We start from the raw sequence: 27,034 nt of genomic DNA, 5'->3' as shown, positions 1-27,034 counted from the left end.
TTGTTATTCCATTTGTTATTAGATAATAACTATGTAAAAAAATACAAAAATGCACTGTAGAGCACAGAAGATTACCAGCTGCTGCCAATAAGCCTTTAGGGTTTTTTTAAAATAAACTTAGGGATGTGTAAAATAAACTAATCTACTGTAAAAAATAGAATAAAAGAGATTGAGCCAGTTTCTTATTGCAAGTATTTCATTTACTAATTGCCTTTCAAATCAATTCAACTGGCAAATTTATTATTTAAGGTTAATTTAACTATTTGCCTTCTTTGACCCTTGATTCATGTGAGAAAAATAAGCTTTTCTTTTCACCACAGTGCTCGTAAGCCAGGTCATCCTTTTCATCCTTGAAACATTGGGAAAAAATTATCAGAATTTGGCGTCAGTTAAATAAAACTTAGTTGGTAAATCCTGGCTTAGTCTAAATTCAATAGAATATTCCTGTTTATTCACAATATAAGGAGGGCTGATGACTTTCCTCAGCTTCAAAGTAACTCATCAAAATAAAGTTTAATTTTTTGTATGGTAATTAATCGAAAATTTTAGCTTATTCAGGAGTTTATTTTCTTGAATACGAGGGAAGTTGCTATCTTCATGAAACACTGTTATAAGTTCAAATTTATTCGAGAAGTTTAAATTTTTAGAAACGAGCCGTTTTCTACTTTTCTATTTGACGCTTATTTTTGGAATGAAATTTTTTTATCTCCTTTCCTCCTCCTGTCCCTACATCCTTACTGTGGGTTCAAATCAAACTTATTACTCCGAAAATGGGACCTGAGAAGCAAACTCTTAAACCATATTGATTTAAATGACTGACAGACTATTAAAATATATTCATGGTAGTTTAAAACGAGTTTAGTTTCAATATACTTGCTCTTCGTAACTATGAGCCGTTTGATTTCAATGCGTATTTAATCTTTTGCTGAAGCAACAAAACTATGTGTAAAATGCTAGTCAATATAATTGTCTAACTGTGGGATTCACTGGGTTTCAGCAGAGTGATTAGTTAAACTTGTCCTTTTTGATAATACAATGATATCAGAAAATGGTTTCAAACTTTCTTAAAGTGCTTTGGAATAAGCCTATAGGTCTTAGTCTTCCACATGTCGGATATTATTTAATTCAAACAACTTTAAGATTGCTTAAAATTTGTTTCAACAGGTTCTAGTCTAACCTCTCACCCGTAATATTCCGCCGAAAAATTTCTCCCAGAAAATTATCCTCCTTCCCCGCAGAAAATACCCGTCTGAAAATTTCCTCTGGAAAATTCCTACCCCTAAAAACTCCTCTGTGGAAAATCTTTCCCCAGAAAATCCCCCGCACAATAAAATTGAGTAGCCAAAAAGAATGTATGACTAAATAATGGAAAAAAATAATAGACAATTTTGAAATATTCTACATATATTCCAGATGCAGCCAGAATATGTGCTATAAAACAGGGGTAGGCAACTTTAGACCTGCGAGCAACCACTGGGTAGCTTGCAGAATTTTATTTTTAAATACCAGTTAAAGTTTAAAAGAGCTCTTTAATTGTTTTTTTCTTTATTTAATCTTTCTTATTATTCAATAAAAGAATATTTAAAAATAAAAATATCACTGACCCAAACATTCTTTGTAATATTCATATTGTGGTTGATTTTCTTCGGAACCAAAAAAGGTTGTCAGCCCCTGGTGTTCTATAGGATAGTGTTTTTTTCCCATTTTTTTTATTTTTATTTTTGTGTGGGTTTCAGTGGAGTGGGGGGGGTATCATAGCAGGGTAAGATATTGGTCAACAATGGGTCCTTGGGGGTAATATCGACCCAGAAGGCAGACTTATTAGACATTTTGAAGGTAAAAATAAATATATATCTCATAGTTTTGATTCGAAATCATAGGGGGTTAGAGGAGGCAGGATAACAGAAAAAGAATTGAGGGGAAAAACTGATTGCTCTCCGGTACCTTTTGTCCCTTAAAAAGGCATTAAAACTTTCAGTTTGAAATAGAATTACCCCCCCCCAGTTTCTAAGACACCTTTCTATTTGAAGTGGATGGAAAAATGTTTATTTGGTACGTTTCGCGCCCTTTTTCCGGTGTGCATTCTGAGGGAAGGCAACTTTTTTGTTTATATCCCTTCTGCATCGGAGTCCCCGTTAACCGAAGGTTTCTTATGCGTCAGACGAATAAAAAAAACAACTTTCACCCACTTTTGGAGCTCTCCTTTATTAGAGGAGTGACCAGTTTCAGAGGGACCAGTATGTTTAATAATTTATCATATATTATTCCCTTTAGCCCAAGGACTTACGGCTGTAAATTTCAAGTTTTTCTGGGAAAAGGTTTTGCAGAAACACAAAAAAGAAATAAAATAAAAAAGTAAAAATAAACCCTATAGAATATTCTACACCACACATTCTGCCTATATTTGGAATATAGGTACGTTATTCCAAACTTTCTTTTTTTTTCTTCATTGTTTTGTTTCTCATACTCTCTTTGCGACTGCTCACGTTCACACGTCAGAAGAATTTCCCGAGGGGGGATTTTTTCGGGAGGATAACCCGAACCCCATTCCAATAATCAAACAATGTTTCCTAACTGAAAAAGAACGATTCATTTTCTAATTATGCGTTACACCTTTATGACTATAGATTTTGACACAATTGAGAATAGATGTACTTGATAAAAATATATTTGATAGGATATGGGTCTCATTAAAAGGCTAATTAATCTGAAAATTGTGTAGAACCCATTAGGTCTTCTGACAAAATTGATTTTGGTTATCTAGACTTCAGGTCACCTAACCAGAAAACAAAAACTCTTTTTAAACAATATTCTAAATTCTCTTTTATATTCATTAAATTTTAAAAGTGAATTAAATGACATATACAAATAAAAAGTCTTATGATATTATATAAAAATATCTGATTGCCCAATATTTCACCCCATTCAGATATCCAATTTTATTTATAAAAATAATGTTATTTTAGGTAATCCAGTAGAAATTGATCCATGTTCGTCAAACCCTTGTGTGTCTGAAGAAAGTAATTGCGTAAAAGCACTTAATAAAAACGGCTACGAGTGCCAGTGTGTCTACCCCTTTGTAAAAAGAGCCAATGGAAGTTGTACCAGAATTACACCTGGCAAAGATAAAGTGTTTAGCGTCACTATTCCTCTGTCATCATTGTGGACTGATGATTTATCTGACCCCAATTCCCTTGCATTCTTGAAGCTGAAAAAGGATGCCGAAAAATTTGTAAGATTAAAAGATTTTGCTAATATTATAAAGTGAAGTTAATTACTAGTATGTTTTATTCGTGTTTTGGTCTCTAGAAGTTTTATTTTGTCATAGAAGTGAACTTTCAGTATTTTAACGCCGAAGCCAAAGAAATACTGTTACTTTTTCCAATTAAATAAAAAAAACAAGTTTTTTAACTGGAAGTAAGGAGCGACATTAAAACTTAAAACTAACAGAAATTATTCCGTATATGAAAGGGATGTCCCTTCCTCAACGCCTCGCTCCTTACGCTAAAGTATTTTATTGTTTTGAAAAATCGAGTTGTGAGAAAGAGTCGAACTTCAGCGGAAAGAGCGAGGCGTTGAGGAGGGGACATCCCCTTTCATATACGGAATACTTTCTGTTCGTTTTAAGTTTAATATCGCTCCTTACTTTCAGTTAAAAAAACTTGTTTTTTATTTATTTAATTTCTGAACGTTTTTGAATTAATGCAGGTTTTGATTTTGGCTCACCGTACAAGAATAATTAAAACAAGATTTGCATATTAATTTTACCTATGTTTGGCTAAATGGCTTTCTCGAAACTTGTTTAATTTTATTTACGAACGTTTTTATTAGTAATAAATATATGTAACTTACGAATTAACTTACGTAACGAACTTCTATATTCGTATATTTTCATTACGTATTTTAGGGGGTTCGCCCCCTAGTCAATACATCGCTCTTTACGCTAAAGTTCAAATTTTTTTCCAATTCTTTAATAATTACCCCTTAATTACAAAGACCGTTTAATTAGAATATATAGCTCTTTTGAAAGCACTAAAAAGAACATTAGCGTAAAGAGCGAGGTATTGACTAGGGGGCCAATCCCCTCATATACGCAATAATTTCTGTTCGTTTTAAGTTTTAATCTTGCTTCTTACTTTCAGTGGAAAAACTTGCTTTTTTTCATTTCTGATCGTTTTTTAAATAATTCTGGGAAGTCCGGCTCCCCCCTCATACAAATGTCCCTTCCCCATGAAAAAATCCTCCATGGAAAGATCCTGTCACGTAATCCCCTCCTCTGATCCCTAACCCCACATCAGAAAAAATCCCTCCTGGAAACGTCTGCATACTTCCCAATAACAAATACCATATGTAAATATTAGGAAAAGTTCATAACTTGCAGCCCTTCCCCCGGGGACTTTAGGGGATTAAGTCATCCTCAAAGACATGTTTATTACATTTTTGACTATTTTGAACAAAATTACTATCTCAAAATTGTGATCAGGTGACTTTGGGAAAAAAATGTGCGTGAGAGGAGACCTAGTTGTCCTCCAATTTTTTGGTCATTTAAAAAAGGAACTAGAACTTTTAATTTCAGTTTCGAATGAGCCCTCTCACGATATTTTTTGACCACTGGATCGATATGATCACGCTTGGGAAAAAAAACAACAACAACAGCAAATAAACACACATCCGTGATCTTTCTTCTGGCAAAAAATACAAAATTCCACACTTTCGCAGATAAGAGCTTGAAACCTCTACAGTAGGTTGTTCTGGTACGCTGACTCTGATGGTTTGATTTTCATTAAGATTCTATCACTTTTAGAGGGTGTTTTCCCATTTTCTCGAAAATAAGGCACATTTTTCAGGCTCGTATATTTTGATGTGTAAAATGTAACTTGAGGAAACTTATATATTTGAAATCAGCATAAAAATTTGATTCTTTTGATGCATCTACTGGTAACAAATTTCTGTTTTTTAGAGTTTCGATTACTGTTGAGCCGGATCGCTTCTTACTTACAGTTCGTTACCACGAACTGTTTGATTTGATTAAATGTAGTATTTCATTCTACAAAAGAAAACAAAATTCAATTTGTAAATAATGGTTAACGAGGATTAAACATTGCCAGTACAAGGACCAGAACATAAGCAGCAGCAGAGGACATAATATAAAAGAACTAAAGAAAACTGAATATAAGATAATAAAGCAGCACCTACAGAAAAAGAATAGTAGAATAAGAGCCTAAATTAAATTTAAGAAACCAAAAGTGGTGTTTAAGAGCTGCAAAATAAATCGAAAGATCTCGCAAGATGAGTGTAAATTAAAGTAATACGTTTATCTTGTTTCCATTCAGTTTTAGCGTAATACCCTTAATTGTAATTTGAATATTTTAATGATAATATGTATTGTTTTGGATGATTCTTTGGGTGCCATTATTTAATTATTTTATTACACTGTTTTTGCTTTTTCGGTGTTCCTATCTGCATGTTTTTTTTTACTTACTTGACTTAAGGCTCCTGCCGCGTTGGGGGTGGCGTAGAGAGCGTCGCAGCTCTGCTCCTCCAGGCTGACCGGTCTGCTGCTATTAGTGGGGCCTCATCGACAGCAATGTTAGTTATCTCAAGGAATTTGTTGAGGCTATCTTTCCACGTTGTCCGAGGTCTGCCCCTCGGGCGAGACCAGCCATGAGCTTTTGCGTCAAAATCGTAGACTATTCGGGCTGGGGTTGTCGTCGACATACGCAGGAGGTGTCCGAATCATCTGAGAGTACGGTGCGCTATTTGGACGGAGAAAGGCACTTGGGAGGTGAGTGCGAGCAAGCTTGCGTTGCTTACAAAATCGTGCCATCGAAGTCTCTCAATCTAACGGAGCTGTTTCGTCTGACCGACGTCTATCGTGCTGAGGATTGTTGATTCGAGAGGCCAGGTTTCCGCTGAATAGAGGAGGACCAAACTTACGAATGCATTATAAATTCACACCGTGGTGCGCTTATATACAGGCGGCATCCTACAGAGGTTGTAGAGCCTTCCGACGATAGACGAGGCTTTTGAAACTCGGTTGCACGCCTCTTCCTCTATAGAGCCGTCATCAGACAGCACGGTGCGAAGATAAGTGAAGTCCTTTACAAGTTCAACAGGAGCTCCGCAAACAATTATGTTCTCAGGGGGCGAGACTGGGCTTGGGGGCTCAATTGCCATTATCTTCGTTTTAAGCCAGTTTATTTTCAGCCCAACTTTTGCTGCCTCTTCCTGCAGGACTTCCATAGCGTCAGTCAACTGGTCGATCGAGTCAGCAACGAGACCAAGATCATCTGCGAAGTCAGCGTCCGTCAGAACGCAATTTCCAAACTGCAGACCAAAGGGCGGGCGATTTGTTGTTCGTGTCATGACATGGTCTATCACGCAACTGAACAGTTCCGGGCGGTGGCACACCCTTGTCGTACACCGGTTTTGATACCGAATGTCGTGTTTCGTTTGGCGTTGACATGGACGCAACCCACGGTCTCTTCGTAAAGCTTTTCAAACAACTTGCAGTATTTGTCTGGTAGACCAGTTGATCGAAGTATCAGCCAGAGCGAGTTTCGATCCACCGAGTCTAACGCAGCCTTGAAGTCCAGTGTTTTCCTCCTGAATTCCTTCGTCTTCTCAATTAACTGGCGCATGGTAAAGGTTTGTTTGACAGTGGATCTCTCGGGCATAAACCCCGCCTGCTGGACTCTGCTCTTTCTTCTGAGGATACTCGTGCATCTATCCAGCAGGGTCATAGCAAAGAGCTTTCCAGGCACTTAAAGTAGCGTTATGCCTCTGTAGTTCAAACAGATGCTCTTGCTCCTATTTCTCTTCCATAAGGGCACGATTATACCAGCCCGCCAGTCTTTCGGGATCCATTCTGTGGGCCAAACCACAGAAAACAGCATATGGAGCCAAAGTAGCATCGCCGGTCCAGCATTCTCCAGGAGCTCAGCAGATATTCCACATACGCCTGCCACTTTATTGTTCTTAAAACGTTTTACTGCTGTGTAGATTTCTGATGACGTGAAAGGAGTTTCTGTGTCACTTGTCAGCAGTTCCTGGGTGCTGGCGGCTAGGCTGATGAGTTCCTGGTCAGTCTGCACTACGGCTTTGACGTTGAGGAGGCCCGAAAAGTGGTCTTTCCATCGACTGACATGGGAAGCTTCGTCACTGAGCGGCTGGCCATCCACAGAGCACAAATGCAACCAAGGGGGCTATGTCGCCTGTTAGATCACGGATATGCTTATATAGACTGTCAACGTCGCCTTTCTTGGCTGTACCCTCTAGCTCATGTGCTTTCCTTTCCACAAACAGCTTCTGGTCTTGCTGTATCAGTTTGTTGCGAACACCATTAAGGCTTCTATAGGTTGGCATGTCACCGAGTAACCTCGCCTTGCGTCTCTGCTCTATGACGTCAAGTGCATCCGACTGAATCCACGCATTATTAGCACGCTTTTTCCGTCCAACATTTGCTGTCGATGATTCCAGGAAAATTATTTTTGAACGAGAGCCAGGCGTTTTCACAGCTTTCAAATGGCAGGAGTGCGTCGAAGCGGTTCGAGACATCAATGGCATATTTCGACCGTATCTTCTGATCGCAGAGGCGAGAGACATCGATCTTGACTGGTCTTGGTTCTGAGCGATGGCCTTTGAGCCTTAGTCGCATGTTAGCGACGACGAGGCGAAGGTCAGTGTTAATAATCTCAGCTGCCCTATACGTACTGCAGTTACTGATCGAAGACCTCCATCTCTGTGACACGATGATGTAGTCGATCATTTTTTTGGTATGGCCGTCGTTGCTGAACCATGTATATTTGTGAATGTCCTCGTTTGCAAACATGGTTTTCGTAATCACAAGGTTGTGCATGCTGCAGAGCTGTAGAAGCCTTAGACCATTGTCATTTAGGGAATCCGGAGTAACTGGTCCAATGACTTGTCGCCATAAGTTGTGGTTGTCACTCACAGCTACATTAAGGTCACCCAGGAGAAGGACAATATCGTGCGGGGATATATGCGGTTTTTTTTACCTCTGAGCAGAACTGTAAAAATTATATATGTATTTAAATTTTTTTGTAAACTTCTTCACAAATACTTTGCCTTTGTTAACTCTAGAATTTTCTTGAAATATAAAAAAAGAAAAAGTGAGTCTTTTTTCTCTCAAATCTTCTAGGAAAAACTTACTACTTTCCCATCAATTAATTTTATTCGTATTCTATTTTAAATTTTTGTACTTACGTTTATTTCTCAGTTAGTAATTTTTCACTAGATTGAGGTGCTGATGCAAAAGAGTGGGGATAACTTTGTTTCTAATGATTATAGACTAAACACCTTACCATAAATAATGTTTAGGTGTCCAGGTGCTATATTTGTACTGGAAGACAAAGAACTTGCTAATGTAAAATTAGAGTACATGGACTGGCACATTTTTGTTTGATGATATTTGTAATACAAATCATTTGTTTGCTTTTCTTGTACAACTTATCAGGCTACAATATCAGGTATGCACACAATATTTTTTCAAGTGGATATAAATTTTTTGGTGCTCAATACTTTCGGAATATCAACTGACAGGGAAACTATATGAACTAGTATGTTATTCTAACAATTATGACTGGTTTCACCTAATATGGATAAATACAAACTGAAACCATAGTCGTTAAGCTGGTTTATAAGACTGTAAATAATGAGTAAAACCTGGTAATACCAATGAGCATTCTAAAAAATAGTTTCGATAAAAATCTAAGCATAGAAATTAGCTATTTTATTGGTTTCAATTAATTAAAATCTACTGAGTAAAATTCACTAAAAAAGATATCCACCAGTAGTTATGAGCCAGGCTAAAATTCTCTTAACTTTACAAAAATGAAATTTCAGAGTCGAGCTCGTGTCAAACTAAACTTATCAGAGAATTTCTATTCGCTAACCATAGAAAATAAAATTTATAATTTTCTCGAGAAGCATGGTTACATATTTGTGTTTAATTGTTTTTATGTTTGTATCCCAAGGGTTGACTGCATTAAGCCAATGATCCTAGAATGTTGGGATAGGGCTATTCAACTGACAACTAAAAGTTATAGTGCCGATTTTCGCTAGCAAATGACAGCGAATCACATTGAAGTGGCATCCTCTGCCACCTTGTGGCATCAATCAATATTTTTCGCAAGAAGAGGACCGAAGTGCTATAAACCAAATACTCGTTGACCACCTATAAATTAAGAATTTCCTAAAAGCTATATGATCAGCTTTTACCTTTATAAGACCATACTGACCTGCGGTGGGAATTTTGTTTTCGAATTGCAAACTGTTAATCTAACACCAGATTAAACGGCTGATATAAAAAGCAAAATATATTTTAAAGCCTATTATACTGACTTTACTCATTTGAGGTCTCAAAAATTTCGTTACATGATAGATGCACATCTGCCGTTGGGAAGGAAGGTCCACAGGTTTTCTGTGGGTGGATTGAGGAGTGGCTCCAATCTTCTACATGTACATCATATTTCCTGATTATTCTAACTTGCATAGAACTTTGAGACTGATGATGAAGCGGAAGGAAGGACCTTATAAATAAAATTTCCTTTTTCTTTTGAATTTTTTTTGAAAGAAGCCCCTAATTTGGTTACTGTGGGGTTAGAGCTCCCTTGTTTTTGCTGCTCTATATTTAAGTAAATCATAAAAATTACGCTGAAACGATTACCTGAATAAAATAGTGAAGGATGAGAGGAGGGAATAAAATTATTTTTTTGAAGAACTTGCCTTTAAAACTGTGGAGACCATAGGTGATGAACTGAAGCATTGTGATACGAATCATAAAACTGAATTTAAAAAATGGTGGTTGAAGGGTAGTGGAAAAAGCATCCTTCCTCAAACTTATTAGCGTCCAGGATCAATCATTTCTTAGCAATAAACAGCAAGTAAAGAGTGGCCTAAACCCTTATCTAAGCCCAAATAAACCTCAACTCTACAGATTGTGTCAAATTCAAATTTTGCATCGATAGATTTGTTATTCTGCTTATTTTAAAGGCGCAAAATTTACTAGTTTCAAAATTATTAATGAAAAACTGTCACTACATGAAAATCATATAACCTAGGAAAAGAGGGCTAAACATTTAAACAATGGCTAGATGATTCCAGTCTTTTAATTCTCTCAACTCAAAATATTTTCGACAGGCAGCTTCTAGCAAAAGAAAATGTTGGGAGAGTTTTAGTTTCTGCAAAAAAAGGTTTAGACTCGAAATACACTTTATTTCAAGAGATGTGAACTGACTTTTTGCTAAACAAAACGAGTATGCTGCAAATGTAGATAATCTACAACTTCCACTGGCTTATAATTAATTTTTCCATGTAAAGGAAGATAAAACTTAAGAAGATATTCAATTTCAAAATACAAAACCCAAGTTTCTTTGGTGAGCAAAAATTAGACTTGGGAGCCGACAACTTGAAAATACACTGTGCCATAAAACCTTTTCGGATCAGACTATAATTTATACCCGAAATTATTTTGCCCAAACGAACTTCAATGCCAAAAACAAGGTTTCTTAAAAATGGGAACAAGAAAGGGTCAAAAATAGCTACCTAAATATGAGACTAAAAAAGAGCCAAAAAACTTTTACAAGAATGGTTGGATGCTCGTATAATATCGTTGCTTGCTCAAGTTAATTCTAATGTACAAAATCAATTCAAGAGTAAGGTAAGAGAAATAAAGCTTCAAAATGTACGAGAAAACTGTTTTTCAATCCCATTAAGCTCATATCTGTCATTGGGTGAAAGGGACAAGAAATTTTATACAAGATATTGGTATACCAGAAAATGAGGACTGAAAAAGGGCCAAAAATAATTTTTTTTTTTGAATGTCTAGAAACTTACAACCGTGTCCAGGGTGTATAGGATCCTAGTGCACAAAACAAGAATAAGGTGGAGGGTGGGGCGATATCTTGAAAATAGAACCCAAAAGCCCACCAAATTATATTTTTGAATCGGATTGAAAGCCATCGTCGTATGTGTTCAAGCTAAAGAAATCTCAATGCACCAAAGAAAAACATAATGATGATTTTGATTCCTTTTAATTTTGACATATTGCATGACTTTGTTTCTGCTGGTTTTAGAATTAAATATTGCTCTTTATTTGGTTTGAAAGTATTTCTTAGAGAATTTTTTAACAATTTTCTTGAAAAATGTCTTATAGATCGTCGTGATACATATCGAAAGCAAGATAAAACATCTGAAAATTATAAAGGAGTAGTAAAGCCAGAATATGTAAAAGTGGGACCCCCCATCAGTTCGTACTAGTGGGACCCATAGTGCTACTATCTATTCCAATATAAGTGTAAAAAATACAAGTGGTCACGCTATCACGAATTTGATACAAGCGGCAATCCCTATGCCTCGTCGTCGACGAGGTATCGGGTTTTTCGCTAAAAAAGGGAGTAGCGGCAGTATCGACGAGTCGTAGATACTATCGCTACCCTCTTTTTTATTCTACTATAGGTGTAACAAATACAACTATCACACCATGCCTAAGTTGATAAAAGCGGTCAAGAAAAGTTCAATACTATATCATAATTCTAATACTATGTTTTAAAGTTCACATTCCAATCCAAATAAGCAGTTTACTGTATCGTGAAGTTCAAATTTTAATTGAGAGAGCGAGCCCTATGATTGATTCCGTTTCCCGGAGGTCTTAAGAAAAAAAACAGTCTAGAAAAAAATAAAAAAATAGAATCGTAAAAAATTTCAATTAATAAAAAAAAATCAATAAAAAAATGATAAAACAAAATAAAAAATGAAATGGGTCGAAATAAAAGAAAATAAGAAAATAAATAAATATTATAAAAATACATGAAAATATAATAAAATAATAAAAAATAAAAATCATGAAAAAAAGGATATTTAAAAAATAAAAAAGTAAAACAAATTAAAAAAAAAACAAAAAGTGTTGCATGGTATTATAAAAATCTTACCTGATATTAACAAAGTGTATTCTGGTACTGTTTGATATTATCAAAATCTAGCATGGTATTATCAAAATCGTGTATTGTATAGTCAAAATATTGTCAGGTGTTATCAGAATTTTACGTGGTATTATCAAAATCTTGTCTATTATTACCAAATCCTGTCAGATATGATAAGAATCCTCTCTAGTATTTTCAAAACCTTACATTGTATTGCCAAAGTCTTACAAATTATTAAGAAAATCTTGCGTGGTATTATCAAAATATTACTTCTTATTGACAAAATATTTTCTGTTATTATCAAAGCTTGTCTGATATTATTAAAATCTAGCATGGTGATATCAATATTGTGTTTGGTATTATCAAAATATTTCCAAGTATTACCAAAATCTTCCCCGGGATTATCAAAATCTTGTCTGGTATTATCAAACAATTAGCGTTGCATAATCAAATATTCCATGGTAATTCCACACCTTGTCTATTACTATCAACGTATTGTCAGACATAATGAAAATCTTCCCTGGTTTTATCAAAATCTTATATGGTGTTATCAAAATCTCGAAAGATTTTAAAAAGATCAATCTTGGTAATAGCAAAATCTTACTTGATATTAACAAAATATTTTCTGCTACTATCAAAATTTGTCTGATATTATGAAAATCTATAATGTTGCTATCAAAATCATGTCTGATATTATCAATATCCTGCCAAGTATTATCAGAATATTGTATGGTATTATAAAAATTCTGTCCTTTATAACCAAATCTTGAAAGACATGGTAAAAATCCTTTCTGGTATTGTCAAAATCCAACAATGTATTATGAAAATCTTACAAGTTATTAATAAAATCTTGCATGGTATTCTAAAAATTTTACATGTTATTAACAAAATATTTTCTGGTACACTCAAAACTTGTCCAATATTGTCAAAATCTAGCATGTTGCCATCAAAATCATGTGGGGTATTATCAAAATCATGCCATGTATTACCAAAAACGTTCTTGAAATCATCGAAATCTAGTCTGATATTATCAAATAACTTGTGTTGACTTATCAAATATTGCATGGTACTACCAAATCTTGTCTATTGATATCAACATCTTGTCAAACTCATCAAAATCTTCAACTTAATTCAACTTTCAGTAAAATATGTCATACCTGATTAAAATCTCACAACTTAAGAAGATATTGAATTTCAAAATACAAAACCCTAGTTTCTTTGGTGAGCAAAATTAGACTGGGGAGCGGACAGCTTGAAAATGCACTGTACCGTAAAAGCTTTTCGTATGAGACTATAACTTACACCCGTGATTATTTTGCTCAGGTGGACTTCAATGCCAAGAACAAAGGTTCTTAAAAATGGGGACAAAAAAGGGTAAAAAATAACTACCTAAATAGGAGGCTAAACAAGAGCCTACAAACTTTTACATGAATGGTTGAATGCTAGTATAATTGCGTTCCTAGCTGAAGGTAATTATAATGTACAAAAGCAATTCAAGAGTGAGGTGAGAGAAATAGCGCTTAAAAATTGACTGAATTTTTTTTTCAATTACATTAAGCTCATATCTGTCACTGGGCCAAAGGGCCAAGAAAAAGTTTATAAGATATTGGTTTACCAGAAAATGAGGACTGAAATAGGGCCAAAAAATATTTGTTGTTTGTATGAATGTCTTGAAACTTACACCCGCGTCCAGGGTGTATAGGACCCTAATGCAAAAAATAAGAATTAGGTGGGAGGGGAATATATTGGAAATAGAATCCAAAAGCTGACCAAATTATATTTTCGAATCGGATAAAAAGTCATCGTCGTATGAGTTCAAGCTAAAAAAAATCTCAATGCACCAAAGAAAAACAAAATGATAATTTTTGTTCCTTTTAATTTTGACATATTGCATGACTTTGTTTCTGCTATTTTTAGAAATAAATATTGTTCTTTATTTTGTTTGAAAGTTTTTTTTGGTGATTTCTTTTAATAATTCACTTGAAAAAATGTCTTATGGATTTTCTTGATACAAATCGAAAGCAAAATAAAACATCTGAAAACTATAAAGGAGTAGTAAAGCCATAATACGTAGAAGCGGGATCCCTCACCAATATCGAATAGTGGGATCCATAGTGCTGCCATCTATTCCAAAATAAGTTTAAAAAATACGAGTGGTCACGCCATCACTAATTTGGTACAAGCGGCAATCTCTATGCCTCGTCGTCTATGAGGCATCGGGTTTTTCGCTAACAAAGGGGGTAGCGGTAATATTGACGAGTCGTCGATACTACCACTACCCTCTTTTTATTCCACTATAGGTGTAACAAATACGAGCAGTCACACCATGCCTACGTTGATACAAGCGGTCAAGTAAAGCTCAATACTATACCATAAATACTACTACTATATATTAGAGTTCGCATTCCAATTCAAATAAACAGGCTAATGTATCGTGAAGTTCAACTTTTAATTAAGAGAGCGCTTCCTATGATTACTTCCAGTCCCCTGGGGTCTTAAGACGTTCAACAATGCAGAAATTTTTTTTAAAGAAATTTAAATAAATAAAAAAAACAAATTAATAAAAAAATGATAAAAGAAAATGAAAATATAAAAATTTAAAATAAAATAAATAAGAAAATAAATAAAAATGATAAAAAATACATGGAAATAAAATATATTATAAAAAAAACAAAATTTTAAAAGAAAAAAAATAAAATAAAAGTTCAAAAAGTGTTGCATGGTATTATCAAAATCTTAACCTGATATTAACAAAATGTATTGTGGCACTATCGGATTTTATCAAAATATAGCATGGTATTATCAAAATCGTGTCTGGTATTATCAGAATATTGTCAAATGTTATCAGAATTTTATGTGTTATTATCAAAATCTTGTCTGTTATTACCAAATGTTGTCAGATACGATAAGAATCCTCTCTAGTATTATCAAAATCTTGCATCGTATTGCCAAAATCTTACAAATTATTAACAAAATCTTGTGTGGCAAACCTTGTCTATTACTATCAAGATCTTGTCAGACTTAATGAAAATCTTCTCTGGTATTGCCAAAATCTTTCATGGTATTATCAAAATCTTGAAAGTTATTTAAAAATCATGCTCGGTACTTGATATTAACAAAATATTTTCTGCTACTATCAAAATTTGTCTCATATTATAAAAATCCATAATGGTGCTATCAAAATGATTTGTGATATTATCAAAATCTTGTTATACATTATTAAAATCTTGCATGGTATTATAAAAATTCTGTCTATTATCACCAAATCTTGAAAGACATCAGAAGAATCCTCTCTGGTATTATCAAAATCCAACAATGTATTAAGAAAATCTTGCAAGTTATTAACAAAATCTTGCATGGTCTTATCAAAATGCTACTTTTTATGAACAAAGTATTTTCCGGTACGCTCAAAAGTTGTCCAATATTGTCAGGATCTAGCATGTTGCCATCAAAATCGTGTGGGGTGTTATCAAAATCCTGCCAAGTATTACGAAAAACATTCTTAGAATTATCAAAATCTTGTCTGATATTATCAAATAACATTTGTTGAGCTATCAAATAATGCATGGTACTACCAAATCGTGTCTATTACTATCAACATCTTGTCAGACCTAATGAAAATCCTCTATGGTATTATAAAATCTTACAAGGTATTATCAAAATATTGTAAGTTTTTACATAAAACTTAAATGGCAGTAACTTGATATTAACAAAATGTTTACTGCTACTATCAAAACTTGTCTGATATTAATAAAATCTAAAATCTAAATCTAAAATAGTGTCTTGTACTATCAAAATATTGCCAAGTATTACTGAAGTTTTGTCTGGTATTACCAAATATTGTCTAATACTATCAAACATCTTGCACTATATTATAAAACTCTCGCAAGCTATTGTGAGAATGCTCCATGATATTATCAAAATCTTAAATGGTATTATCAAAACCATGCAACTTATTAAAAAAATCTTGCATGGTATTTACAAAATCTTACCTGAAAATAAAAAAATATTCTCTATTACTATCAAACCGTGTCTGCTATTATCAAAATCTGACATGGTGCTATCAAAATCGTGTCAGCTATTACCAAATTTAATATTCCTGGCCAGTTGAACGTATTAAGACCCCCGGGAACCGGAAACAATCATAGGGCGCGCTTTCTGAATTGGAATGTGAACTCCATGATATAGTAAACTGGTTTACTTGAATTGGACTGTGAACTGATAATATCCACTTGTAGGTATTGAGGGGGGACTGGGGGTTACGCATGTACGTATTATGGCCTTACTACTTAAGTGCTGGCCACCAATGGAGCTTAAAAACTCATGGAAAACATGGTTGACAATTATTAAGCTGTCAAAAGAGTGTTTAAGCTATTATCACATAAAAATCCTTTACCATTTGTAGCCATACTATATCTATTTATTACTTATTTACTTGACTATTTGTCAACCATCGTTATTTGGCTTTGGCCTAAACTACAGCATCCACTAGGCCAAAAAGACGAAGCTTCTTAAGAATAATGGTGATGAACACATTAAGTTACTTTTTGTATTACAAGAATCCACCTTACAATTAAACCGAAAGAAAAATATTGAAAAAAGGATAAAACTATTTATAAGACAAAAATATATCTATACAGATAAAAATAAAATTTGATTATTTAAGCATCTCATTAAAATAATTTATCAACAGAAGAAAAGGGAATGAACCAAAAAATACCTTAATTAAATATATTAAAAAGAATGAGAGAAAAAACACAAACGCTATAAAAAAAAAATAATTAATGAAAGAAAACTCATATTTAGACAAGATTCCAATATAGTATTTCACGAAACCTAACATAAAACACACTATAGAATACCTATTGTTTAGTACTTTAAGTATATGTCAGAAATATCATTTTTGGACATTGGATTCTGAAAAAAAGAACGTCTTTTTAATGAATATCTTACTTATGCCCTAGATTAAATTAACATAAGTTACTCGTATCGAATAATATTTAAAACTACTTTTAAAAGATATTTTCTCCGTTTTTTATATTTTCATTTCGTTATAATTGTAAATACAAATAAAGCGTGGTCAAAGAAATTATTAAAGTGTTTATTGGGAAAAATATCAGGAGACTTCAGTTTTATGCAAGACTAAATTTTTAATTAGATTTTCAATATATAATAAAACAAAATACAACAGCATTTATTTTTTTCTTTCGCTTTAATAAAGCACATACCTTTAAGCTGAAAGCAGTGTTCAAAGATGCGATTGGTCAAATTAAAGGATTTTCTAAAGGCTCAGGAGCTAAAGGCCGATTTTTACCCTTCATCCTGTCACCTTACAGACAGCTAAGAAACCAGGAGAAAGTGACATATGCAATTGTTGGTAAGTTACACGCTAATTTTATTCATGTTCTTCAAATTTATAAATATTTAATTTATCAACAAGAACATCAAATGAACAACGAAAGAAAGCAGTAATGAACCACCATTTGAATATCCAAGTGCATTCCCATTTCTCATGCTCTCAAACTTCGTAATATGGCTCTTTTCCACCAATTAAAAACTAATTTTTTTTTTTGCTATTAAACCATGTGGTCAGCGTCTGATCCACCTAATCGTCTCCATACACAACAAGTATTTAAAAACAAGTTTAATTTTTGCAATTGGGAGAGGGCCTTTGATTCAAATTTTTATTTAATCTAATTTATTCTGAAATAATTTACACCATGTCGCCCTAAAACTCACTGAAAGAAGTTTATCCAACTGATTAGGTAGCTCTGAAAATAACTGCTATTCAGTGTTACCAACCTCGAAACAAAATGTACCACAAGTTGCGTGAAAAATGTACAAAACACAAAAAAAAAAATGTACCATATCCCAAATTTTTTCCGCGTGTTACGAAAAGCGTAACACGCGGATCGTTGGTGACGTTTGCATAGGACATTTTCATTCACTTTCTTTCTCCATACCTTTGTTTTTCTTTCTCTTCTAATACAGTACATTACTCCTGACAGTACTTGAAGAAATTGTTCGGAGTGACATATATTACAACAGAAACATTTTACTACAGCCCAACAAAAGTAGTTGTTTTTCGGCCACTTACGACCATTTATAAACTTGGCAAAGTTTGGAAAACTTTTTCAAACTCAAAACGAGCAAAAATTAACATGAGTAGGGCTCAAAACCCCTATGCTTTCCCAAGGCCAGAACATAACTTGCACTTTACTGGAAAAATATAAATGTTTTTACTTTTATATCTTTAATAAATCAAATAATATTAACATTTTGATTATTAAATATCAGTATATGTATATTAAACTGACAATGCACATTCATTGTAATTTTTTTTCATTAAAGTGTAAATTATGTTCTGGCCTTGGGAAGGCATATGGGTTTTGAGCCCTATCATGTTAATTTATGCTCGTTTTGAGTTTTACTCGGTTATTTATTGTAATTTCTGTGTGTTTTGGGTTTCATTTATTTATCGATGCTGATTTGTGGTAGTTTTCATGCTTGGTAGATGATTTGATTTTATTTTTGCTCATTTTTGGTTTAATGGAGTTCTTTACTTTTCTTGAAAAACTAATTTTTTGGAAACAGTTTTTTTTAATTATTTTCTGTTCGGTTTGTATTGACATAGTCTTTCCAGGGAAAAAGAAAATAATAGTTTAAATCTTTTCTTTTTGTAAGACTTTATAGTTTGGCCTGCTATTTGTCTGCCGGAGAAAAGTGTGGGTATCGCCTCCTTCTCTCACTGTAAAAGTCTAAAACATACTGCGTCATTGGCGCTTTATTGAAAATTATATGCGTCTTGCACAGTGTTGGAAAGTATGAAGAGCATCAAAATGAATATTTGATATATAATGATATTAGTTGTTAAAAGATCCATCTGTTCATTAATTTATTTCATTCTCATTTTATTTTTGTTTTCAATGCTGAAAGAACTGAAAAAGATGATATTTGTAATATACTTCGGTTTCATTGATGCGCCAGTGACACAGAATGTTTTTGGTTCTTATTTACAGTTAAGGAAGGGGGCAGTACCCAAAATCTTGTTTGTAGTGAAACTACGAGTTGTATACTAATAAATTAAACTGAATATTTGATGTATAATGACATTAATTGCTGAAAGCTCATCAGTTCAAAATTTTACTATAAATTTAATGTTTATTTTTAATATGAAGTACAAAAGAAAATGTTTGTAAAAATTGGCTTTCAGTAAAGCGCCAATGACGCAGTAGGTTTTAGACTTTTACAGTGAGAGAAGGATGTGATACCAAAACTCTTGTTTGTAGTGGTTTTTGTTCGTTTCAAGCTTGATTTGCATATTCAATTTAAGTTTCACTCGTTTTAAGATTTATCTTTTCCTTTGCATTAATATCTATTGTATGTTTGTTTGCTTTGAATGTTTATTTAATTTCTCTTCGTTTTGAGTTTCATTTATGCTTCAATAGCAAAATTTTTTTTTCCGTTTTTAGCTTGATTTTCATATTCAATCTAGGTATTACTCACTTTAAGATCTATTTATTCATTTATATTATTACTTGTTGTATGTTTTTTTCCTATGATTGTTTGTTTAATTTATGTTGGTTTTGGGTTTCATTTATTCTTTAATTGTAATTTCTGGTCGTTTTGAGTTTGAATTTTAAGCAGATATTTGTATCTGCTGAGCTAAAGTTTAAAATAGATTTTACTTTTGTTTGAAAAATTTATTTTTCAGAAAGCTTTTTTTTTCATTAATACGAAAAAAGGAAAATAAATGACTGCTTATCTGTCTCTTGTCTTGACTATGCTGAACAGATCAGGGTGAAATTAATTATTTGCAGATTAAAGAATACCATCATAGGTACAAAAATATGGAATTGTACCATATTGTACCATAATTTTGTAAAATGTACCATATTTTGTGGGATTGTACTAAATTGTACCAGTAGAGGTGAAATGTACCAAAATGGTACAATTGTACCACGTTTGGCATCACTGCTGCTATTTCCTCGCATTACTACTTCATTCTTAAAGCGGTTTTATTTTTATTCTTTTAGGTATGTTTTTATAACATGATGGACGCTTTAAAACTTATTGTTGTTAATAATATTGTACGAACCAAATCCATTTTTGTTTTCAAATCTCAAATTTGTTTAATTTTTGACAACAAAAACAACCTATAGATTAATCTATAAATCTGTATTCTTAACCAATACGCATGTTCTAGAATACAACTTTTATATCGAATTCAAATATTATGTCCTCCTAATTTTGAGGCTTTAGATTAAAAGTAATTGGTATAAGAAAATATTATATATGCCAATTAGGACTATCTACCAATTAGATCTTAGTCATTAAATATGTTAATAAGTTCAGCATATTTGCTAACCAAAGAGAGATTTACAGCTCCCTGTACTGTAAAAAAAAATGCGAAAAAAACATAATTTCTCAGTTTCGTCAATTGATTTGAAGGCATCTGAATTTGTTTGTTTTCAGTGTTTTTTTTTATTATTTTTGTATCTCCCTAATAGAAATTTTGAGCTACCTGTACTGTGTAAAAGAGAAATTTTGCTGTTTCTTTGTTATCGATAGCTATGAATGTATTTGTAGGCCTATGCGTTTGTTGTTTTTTTCTCTGTTTTTTGTGTTTCTCGAGAAAGAACGACTGATAATATTGAAGTAGTGGCTACAGGAAATTGCAATGGAGTTATTAAAAGCAGAAATTTTTTATTCCTAATGAATTTTTCTCAGTAACAGAACATTTTAAGCCCCGACCACGTACCATTTTTGAAATTTTTGCTACAAAATGATATTTTACCGAAGACCGGCCAAAGGATTGCTGTCCAAAAATTCTAGGATAATAAAAAATTTTAAAAACTAATAAAAGCTTTGTAACCAAACTTTTCAAAAACCCGTGATTATTTGTAAATTTTCTTATAGTAGGTGACCATTAGTGGATAACATCGTTGTACTGAAATAAAAAGCTTGATTTGGATAGTTGTATGCTATTATTGTAATTGCCATCGTGATATTGTGCATAAATTGCTTGTTTTGTGACAGAATTTTCTGTTGAAGGTAATTACGATCAAAGTTGAAGAGAAATGGATACCCTATATACCTTACTTTACAGGATTGTGTTTAACCCAAGGACCCAAAAGGGACACTGTGGAAAACAGACCTCTTCTTATTGGAGAAGAGCTTGGAGTCTCTGGGTAAATCTATAAATAGATTAAAGGCACTTCATTTTTTCCTAATATCTTCCTTAAATTTTGAGAATTAATAGTTTTTAGTATGTGCCGTTTTAATTAATTTTAGCTTTAACTCCAGTCAATTCTTGTTTTTAAGATCCATTAGTGTTCGACGAAAGTGAATGCACAGACTGTGAAGATTCTCACAAATGTGTATCTGAAGGTGGCTCAAAGAAATGCGTATGCAAGACTGGCATGATTCAAGTAGGACTCAAAGGAAAAACACCGATTTGCAAAGGTTAGTTAAATCCCACAGCCATATGCCTCTTCCCAGTGATAACATAGTCATTACAAGCAATCGTTGCCTGTAATCAGTAGGTACTACTTAATACAAAATGATATTTGATTCAAGCCCTCTATCAATAGAAATGAAACAGGAGGCATGGTAATTACTAAGAATTTTCCAAGGTAGGGGGGAGAATCCCAGTATTTTTCTTGGCAATTTTTAGATTGTTATACAGCAATTAGAGAAAGAATACAATTAATATCTTAATACCTCATATTTATACCTCATAATTTTTAGATTGTTATACAGCAATTAGAGAAAGAATACAATTAATATCTATAAATAGAATAAAGAATAAATATAAAGAATAAATTAGACATATTTTTAGTAAATATTGATTGCTAAGACAAAGCTGTGGCTTCAACGAGACTAATTGGAAACAGTCAATATTTACCAACGCAACTTGTTTATATATTGAATGTTCGCCTAATGCGTAATTATCTTAACTATTTGCGATTTTTTTCCCATTTCTGCTGAAGAGGAAAAACTGAAAAAGGACTCTTAGACCGAATCATATAAACAGTTTTGACTGAAAAGTACTAAAAACCGCTGAAATTTACACATATAGATTTTCGACTCTTTGTAAGTTAACTCAATATGGAATTCAATGAGTCATCTAGTGTTGTTTTTCTACTATCATGTGTGAATATTGGTAAAGTTTGTTTTTTTTTTAATCTTTGTTGTATCACATGTAAACCTACTGATGGTATTTATGATGTGATGATTAAAACAAATAATGAAAAGAATCAAAATAATTTATGTATTTCAGACAAAGAAAGAAAAGAAAAAGTAAGTAAGTTTCTTTTATATTGTTTTTTTCTTCGTTTGTTTTGCTGAGGACGGCCCTTGGATATAGGGTCGAAATAATCATTTAAAAGTTGCGTTCCACTGTCTTGTATAACAATTTTTCTGTTGTTCTACTTATTGTTTAAGAAAAAGTAAGGAAAAATAAGCAAGAGAGAAGGATCAATACTCTTTATAGCCGGAATTGAACCTGAAGCTGTCTGTTTGTGTCAATTTGGCAAGTGGGTAGAATATGAATTGTGGAGGCCTTTCCCTCGCAGAGAATTTAACATTGTTCATGCAACATCTAACGTGTTTTGTTCTTTTGTCCTTCTGTATTGCAGATGTTTCGTCAATTCCTAAGAAGGGAGAATTTGCTGCTCAGAGCAATTCATTGCTCTCCGTTAAATCTTTTAACGAAGTTAATTCTACTCCTTTAAATCTTTTCAAGTTAGTTGACTTATGTGAGTTTGAGAGTAACTGTTACAGTTTACCTTATCCGTTTGGCCTCCATTGCGTATTCGGTTGTCCCAGGCATCAGAATTTTTTTTAGTCAGCAAGATAGAAACACGAAGCTTTGTCTCAAATTCAACACTGGCAGGTGTGAATTTCTCGTTTTCAACTGTATGAAACTATTGCTGTCCCACACTTCACCCCTAGTATCTCTAAAAGAAAGCACAAAAAAGTATCAAATATTTTTGTCTTTCTATCAGTACAACTCTTTTTCACACTAATCAATTCTGGATCCTGATGAACCAAAGCTCTCACAGACTTGTTACTCCACATGCATTCATAGTAATCGCAAAATTGCGTTGCAACTTGCAGCTTCTTGTGTCACTTTTCAATTTATTTCACCACATTCTGTATGTTACTCGTATTCATAAAATTTTTCTAAGTCTGATCAAAGAAAAGTTCGTTAATGCTTCTTTAGTTTTACTAAAAAGCTGCCTCAACTCCCCCCGAGGTCCAAAATTCAAGAATACTTCGAAGGTTCGGAGTAGCCAACCCTGAGTAAACTGTAACTCGATTAAACGACACATATAAAAGAAACAAAGTCGAAGGTTCGTCGTTCAGTGCCCTTTCCTAGTGCTTCAGATATAGACTTTGTATATGATATAAATAATGTTTTCTAATACGTAGATGCATTTAAGTTTGGTTTCTATACATTTGTAATGAAGTAAGTTTTTTCCTCTTTTCTGTTCTTGGTTTTCCGCTGTATGATCGATGGATGGATGATAGATTAGCTATCAACAAGTGAAAATGACATCATTTTTAAACAGTACTGAAAAAGGCTTATGCCATCTTTGCCTCTCACTCAGACTATCTGTCTTGGCTTTGTCTCCAATTAGCCAATGACTTGATGGCAATTCGATTTTAATTCACAATATTGTGTCTTGGCTTTCTGTCTTGGCTTTTTATCCAATTAGCCATCGATTTATGGCAGCTTGATGTTACTTCAAAAGTTTTTTCCCTTTTCTGTTCTTGGTTTTCCGTTGTATGATGCATGGATGGATGGAAGATACAGCATTTACTGTGCAGCTGTGTTTGTGATAATAATAGCAAGATAGATTTAGAGAATGAATAAGCGAAACAAAATTAGATACAATACGGTTTAAAATTTCTTAAGATTTTTTTCCTCCATTTCACTTTATTTTAGTATTTATTTTTATTATTATTTTATTTATTTATATTTAATATTTATTTTTATTATTATTATTTTTGAGCAGGAAAGCTCAAAACAACTCGTGTCAATGTGAAATTACGTATTAAACCTGATCAGACTCTAAATGTTGAGGCCTTAGGTGCCTGCCTTCTTTTAAATAATCCGCGTGACAACACTTTAACTGTGTGAAAATGTGCAAGCGTGCGTTACTCTATGGATTTTTGTAATCGAATGAATGTTCTATAATGACAGTCAATTTTTTACTGACTGTAGGCATTTTAGGGATAAAGGGTGTACAATATGCCAGTTTGACCCCCCCCCCCCCGAAATGTTCGTCCGACTCGCAGGAACATAATGAATAAAAATACAATTTTGACACGTTTTTAAGTCTTTTTTTAGCACACCCCTCCTGAAAAAAATGTTTTTGTACCCCCCCCCCCACCCACCCAAAAAAATACTGGCTAAGGCCCTGCCAGTATGGTATCTATGGCCTCTTATTTTTACAGAAACAAACCTTGTTAATATAAACTAGACTTTATCAGACAGGAAACACAGACTTTACACACAGAAAACAAAGCAAAACAGCATTGCGATATTTTTGCGGAGATTTTAAAACAAATTCCAGTGTGTGTGTTTCGTAGAATTTTCCTATATTTGTCCCAGGCAACACGAAGAAGACTTGTTCAAGATTAAAGCTGAGGCTAGATATTAGTTTTTTACTGAGTATCAATTCACCATCAAAAAACGCGATTATTGCATGAGATTAATAACTTATTAGGGTGTAATTGTAGGGTTTAATATGGTCAACCCAGGCGTAAATCTTGGTTCACTATTGTTTATTTGACAGAAAAAAAATAATGAATATCAATGAATTCATTCGGAAATTCTTTTGAAGAATTTCAAAAAGAAAAATTTTATAATGCTAGGATCTCGTCCAGGTGGGAATGGTTTTTCAATATCTTTCCAAAACATAAAAAACGTAGTAACGAGGGGTTACCCATTACTGATATACATTCAATACGGAATGGTTGAACGCCTAACAGGAGGAATTTTCGCGGCCAATGAAACAATTTTTAGTGATATTTTATGAGTACTTTTGATTTTTGATAGCTATGAATGTTGGGGAGACTTTTTACCAATTTTACCAACTCTTTATTTTCAAATTCACGGTTTCCTAAGACGTGCTAGACACGCTTGGGAGGGTAGAATAGGAATTTAATTTCTTCCAGTAGTACCAGATTTTAAAGACTATTTCTTTTTCTTGTGGATGCAGGATAGATAACATGGTTTAAACACTTAGTCAGGCTTTCCGATATATGTTCTTTTATCTGCTTTTAGATGCAAGATTTCCGTGTACATTTTCCTTCGTCACATGTCAAATATATATATATATATATATATATATATATATATATATATATATATATATATATATATATATATATATATATATATATATATATATATATATATATATATATATATATATATATATTTATTATATATATAAATGGTACTAGAACTCTCGATTTCCAATCGAATGAGCCCCCTTTGAAGTTTATACGACGACCCCTTCTATATGAAGTGCCTCTAGGATAAAAAATAAATGGAGTGTGGGGGGAGGCTAGCTGCCCTTCCATCACTTTTTACTCTTAGAAAGTGAATTACAACTTTCAATTTCCAATAAAATGAGCCCTCTAGGAAGTTTATACGAGCATCCCTTCCATAAAAACCATATATGCCCCCAGGACATAACTTAAAACGCCTACCCGCGGGCCCTGGGGGGCTGTGTCGACACCGGAGTTTTTTTGTTGTCAGAACTTTGAAATATTTTTAACAAAATGTCTGTCTCAAAATTTTTATCTGTTGCATTTAAGACGTGGAGGAGGGGGGAGGTGCTAGTTGCCCTTTGATCTCTTTTGACTCTTGAAAAGTGAACAAGAACTTTTAATTTCCAATCAACTGAGCCCTCTCCGAAGTTTATACGAGCATCCCTTCCATAAGAACTATATATTCCCCTAGAGCATTGCTCATAACGCATGCCCCCGGGCCCTGGCAGGTTCCGTCGACACAGGAATTTTTCTTATCTAACCTTTGAACTATTTTTAATGAAATGGCTATTATTTAAATTGAGGAGGGGGGAGGCGCTAGTTGCCCTCTGACCTCTTTTGACTCTTTAAAAGTGAACAAGAACTATTAATTTCCAATCAAATGAGCCCTCTCCGAAGTTTATACGAGCATCCCTTCCATATGAACTATATATTCCCCTAGAGCATTACTCAAAACGCCTGCCTCCGGGCCTTGACGAGTTCCGTCGACACAGGAATTTTTCTTATCTTACTATTGAACTATTTTTAATGAAATGGCTATTATTTAAATTTTATCAGATGGGCTTGGAGAAAAAAGAGTGTGTGTGTGTTGGGGGTGGGGGGTTATAGTTGCCCTCGGATATCTTTTGACTCTTAAAAATTGAACTAGAACTTTCAATTTCAAATCAAATGAACCCCCTCTGAAGTTTATACAAGCATCCGTTTCATAAGAACCATATACGCCCCCTGGACAACACTTACAACGCCTATACCCCGGGCTCTGGGGGGCTTTTTTGTTATCTTATTCTTGAAAAATTTCCAAAACAGTCGCTATCTCAAAATTTGTAGCAGACGGTTTGGGGAAAAAATACCGTGGGGGGGCTAGTTTAACTCTCTTGACTCTTAAAAAGTGAACTAGAACTTTCAAATTCCAATCTAATGAGCCCTCTATGAAATTTATACGAGCATCCTTTTAATGAGAACCATACATGCCCTTAGGGCATAACTTAGAACGCCTTCCCCTGTGCCCTGGGGGGTTCTATTGACACCAAATTTTTTCTTATCTGACCTTTGAACCATTTTTAACAACATTTTTATCTCGAAATTTTCATCAGATGGGTTTTGAAAAAGAAGGTGTGGGGATGGGGCTAGCTGCCCTCGGATCTCTTTTGATTATTAAAAAGTGAGCTCGAACTTTCAATATCCAAAGAAATGAGCCCTCTATTAAGTTTATACGAGCATCCCTTTCATACGAACAATATATGCCCCAGGGCATAACTTACAACGCCTGCCCCCGGGCCCTGGAGGGTTGTATCGACACCTGA

The 27,034-nt window shown here is 33.7% G+C and overlaps 1 protein-coding gene and 1 long non-coding RNA gene across 3 annotated transcripts in view; one reads left to right on the top strand and one right to left on the bottom strand.

Annotated features, from left to right (window-relative positions):
- The window catches only part of LOC148953444 (uncharacterized), a 195,595-nt gene that overhangs the window by 106,847 nt on the left and 61,714 nt on the right, over window positions 1–27,034 (bottom strand). The window lies entirely within an intron of this gene.
- LOC148953445 (uncharacterized) overlaps window positions 1–27,034 on the top strand; it is a 314,181-nt gene that overhangs the window by 269,667 nt on the left and 17,480 nt on the right. The window contains exons 14-16 of one of the 2 annotated variants that reach the window (XM_089088539.1): window positions 2,967–3,232; window positions 17,178–17,319; window positions 21,267–21,407. In XM_089088539.1, coding sequence (XP_088944665.1) covers window positions 2,967–3,232; window positions 17,178–17,319; window positions 21,267–21,407 — 549 coding nt within the window. The remainder of the gene's footprint in view (window positions 1–2,966; window positions 3,233–17,177; window positions 17,320–21,266; window positions 21,408–27,034) is intronic. The other variant, XM_089088540.1, reaches the window with a different exon arrangement.

This window comes from Artemia sp. Qi Xiang Cuo, chromosome 4, assembly GCF_049724085.1.
Source record: "Artemia sp. Qi Xiang Cuo chromosome 4, ASM4972408v1, whole genome shotgun sequence".
Taxonomy (NCBI): domain Eukaryota; kingdom Metazoa; phylum Arthropoda; class Branchiopoda; order Anostraca; family Artemiidae; genus Artemia; species Artemia sp. Qi Xiang Cuo.
Note: the sequence above shows the minus strand (reverse complement) of the source record. Positions and strands in the feature narration are given on the sequence as shown.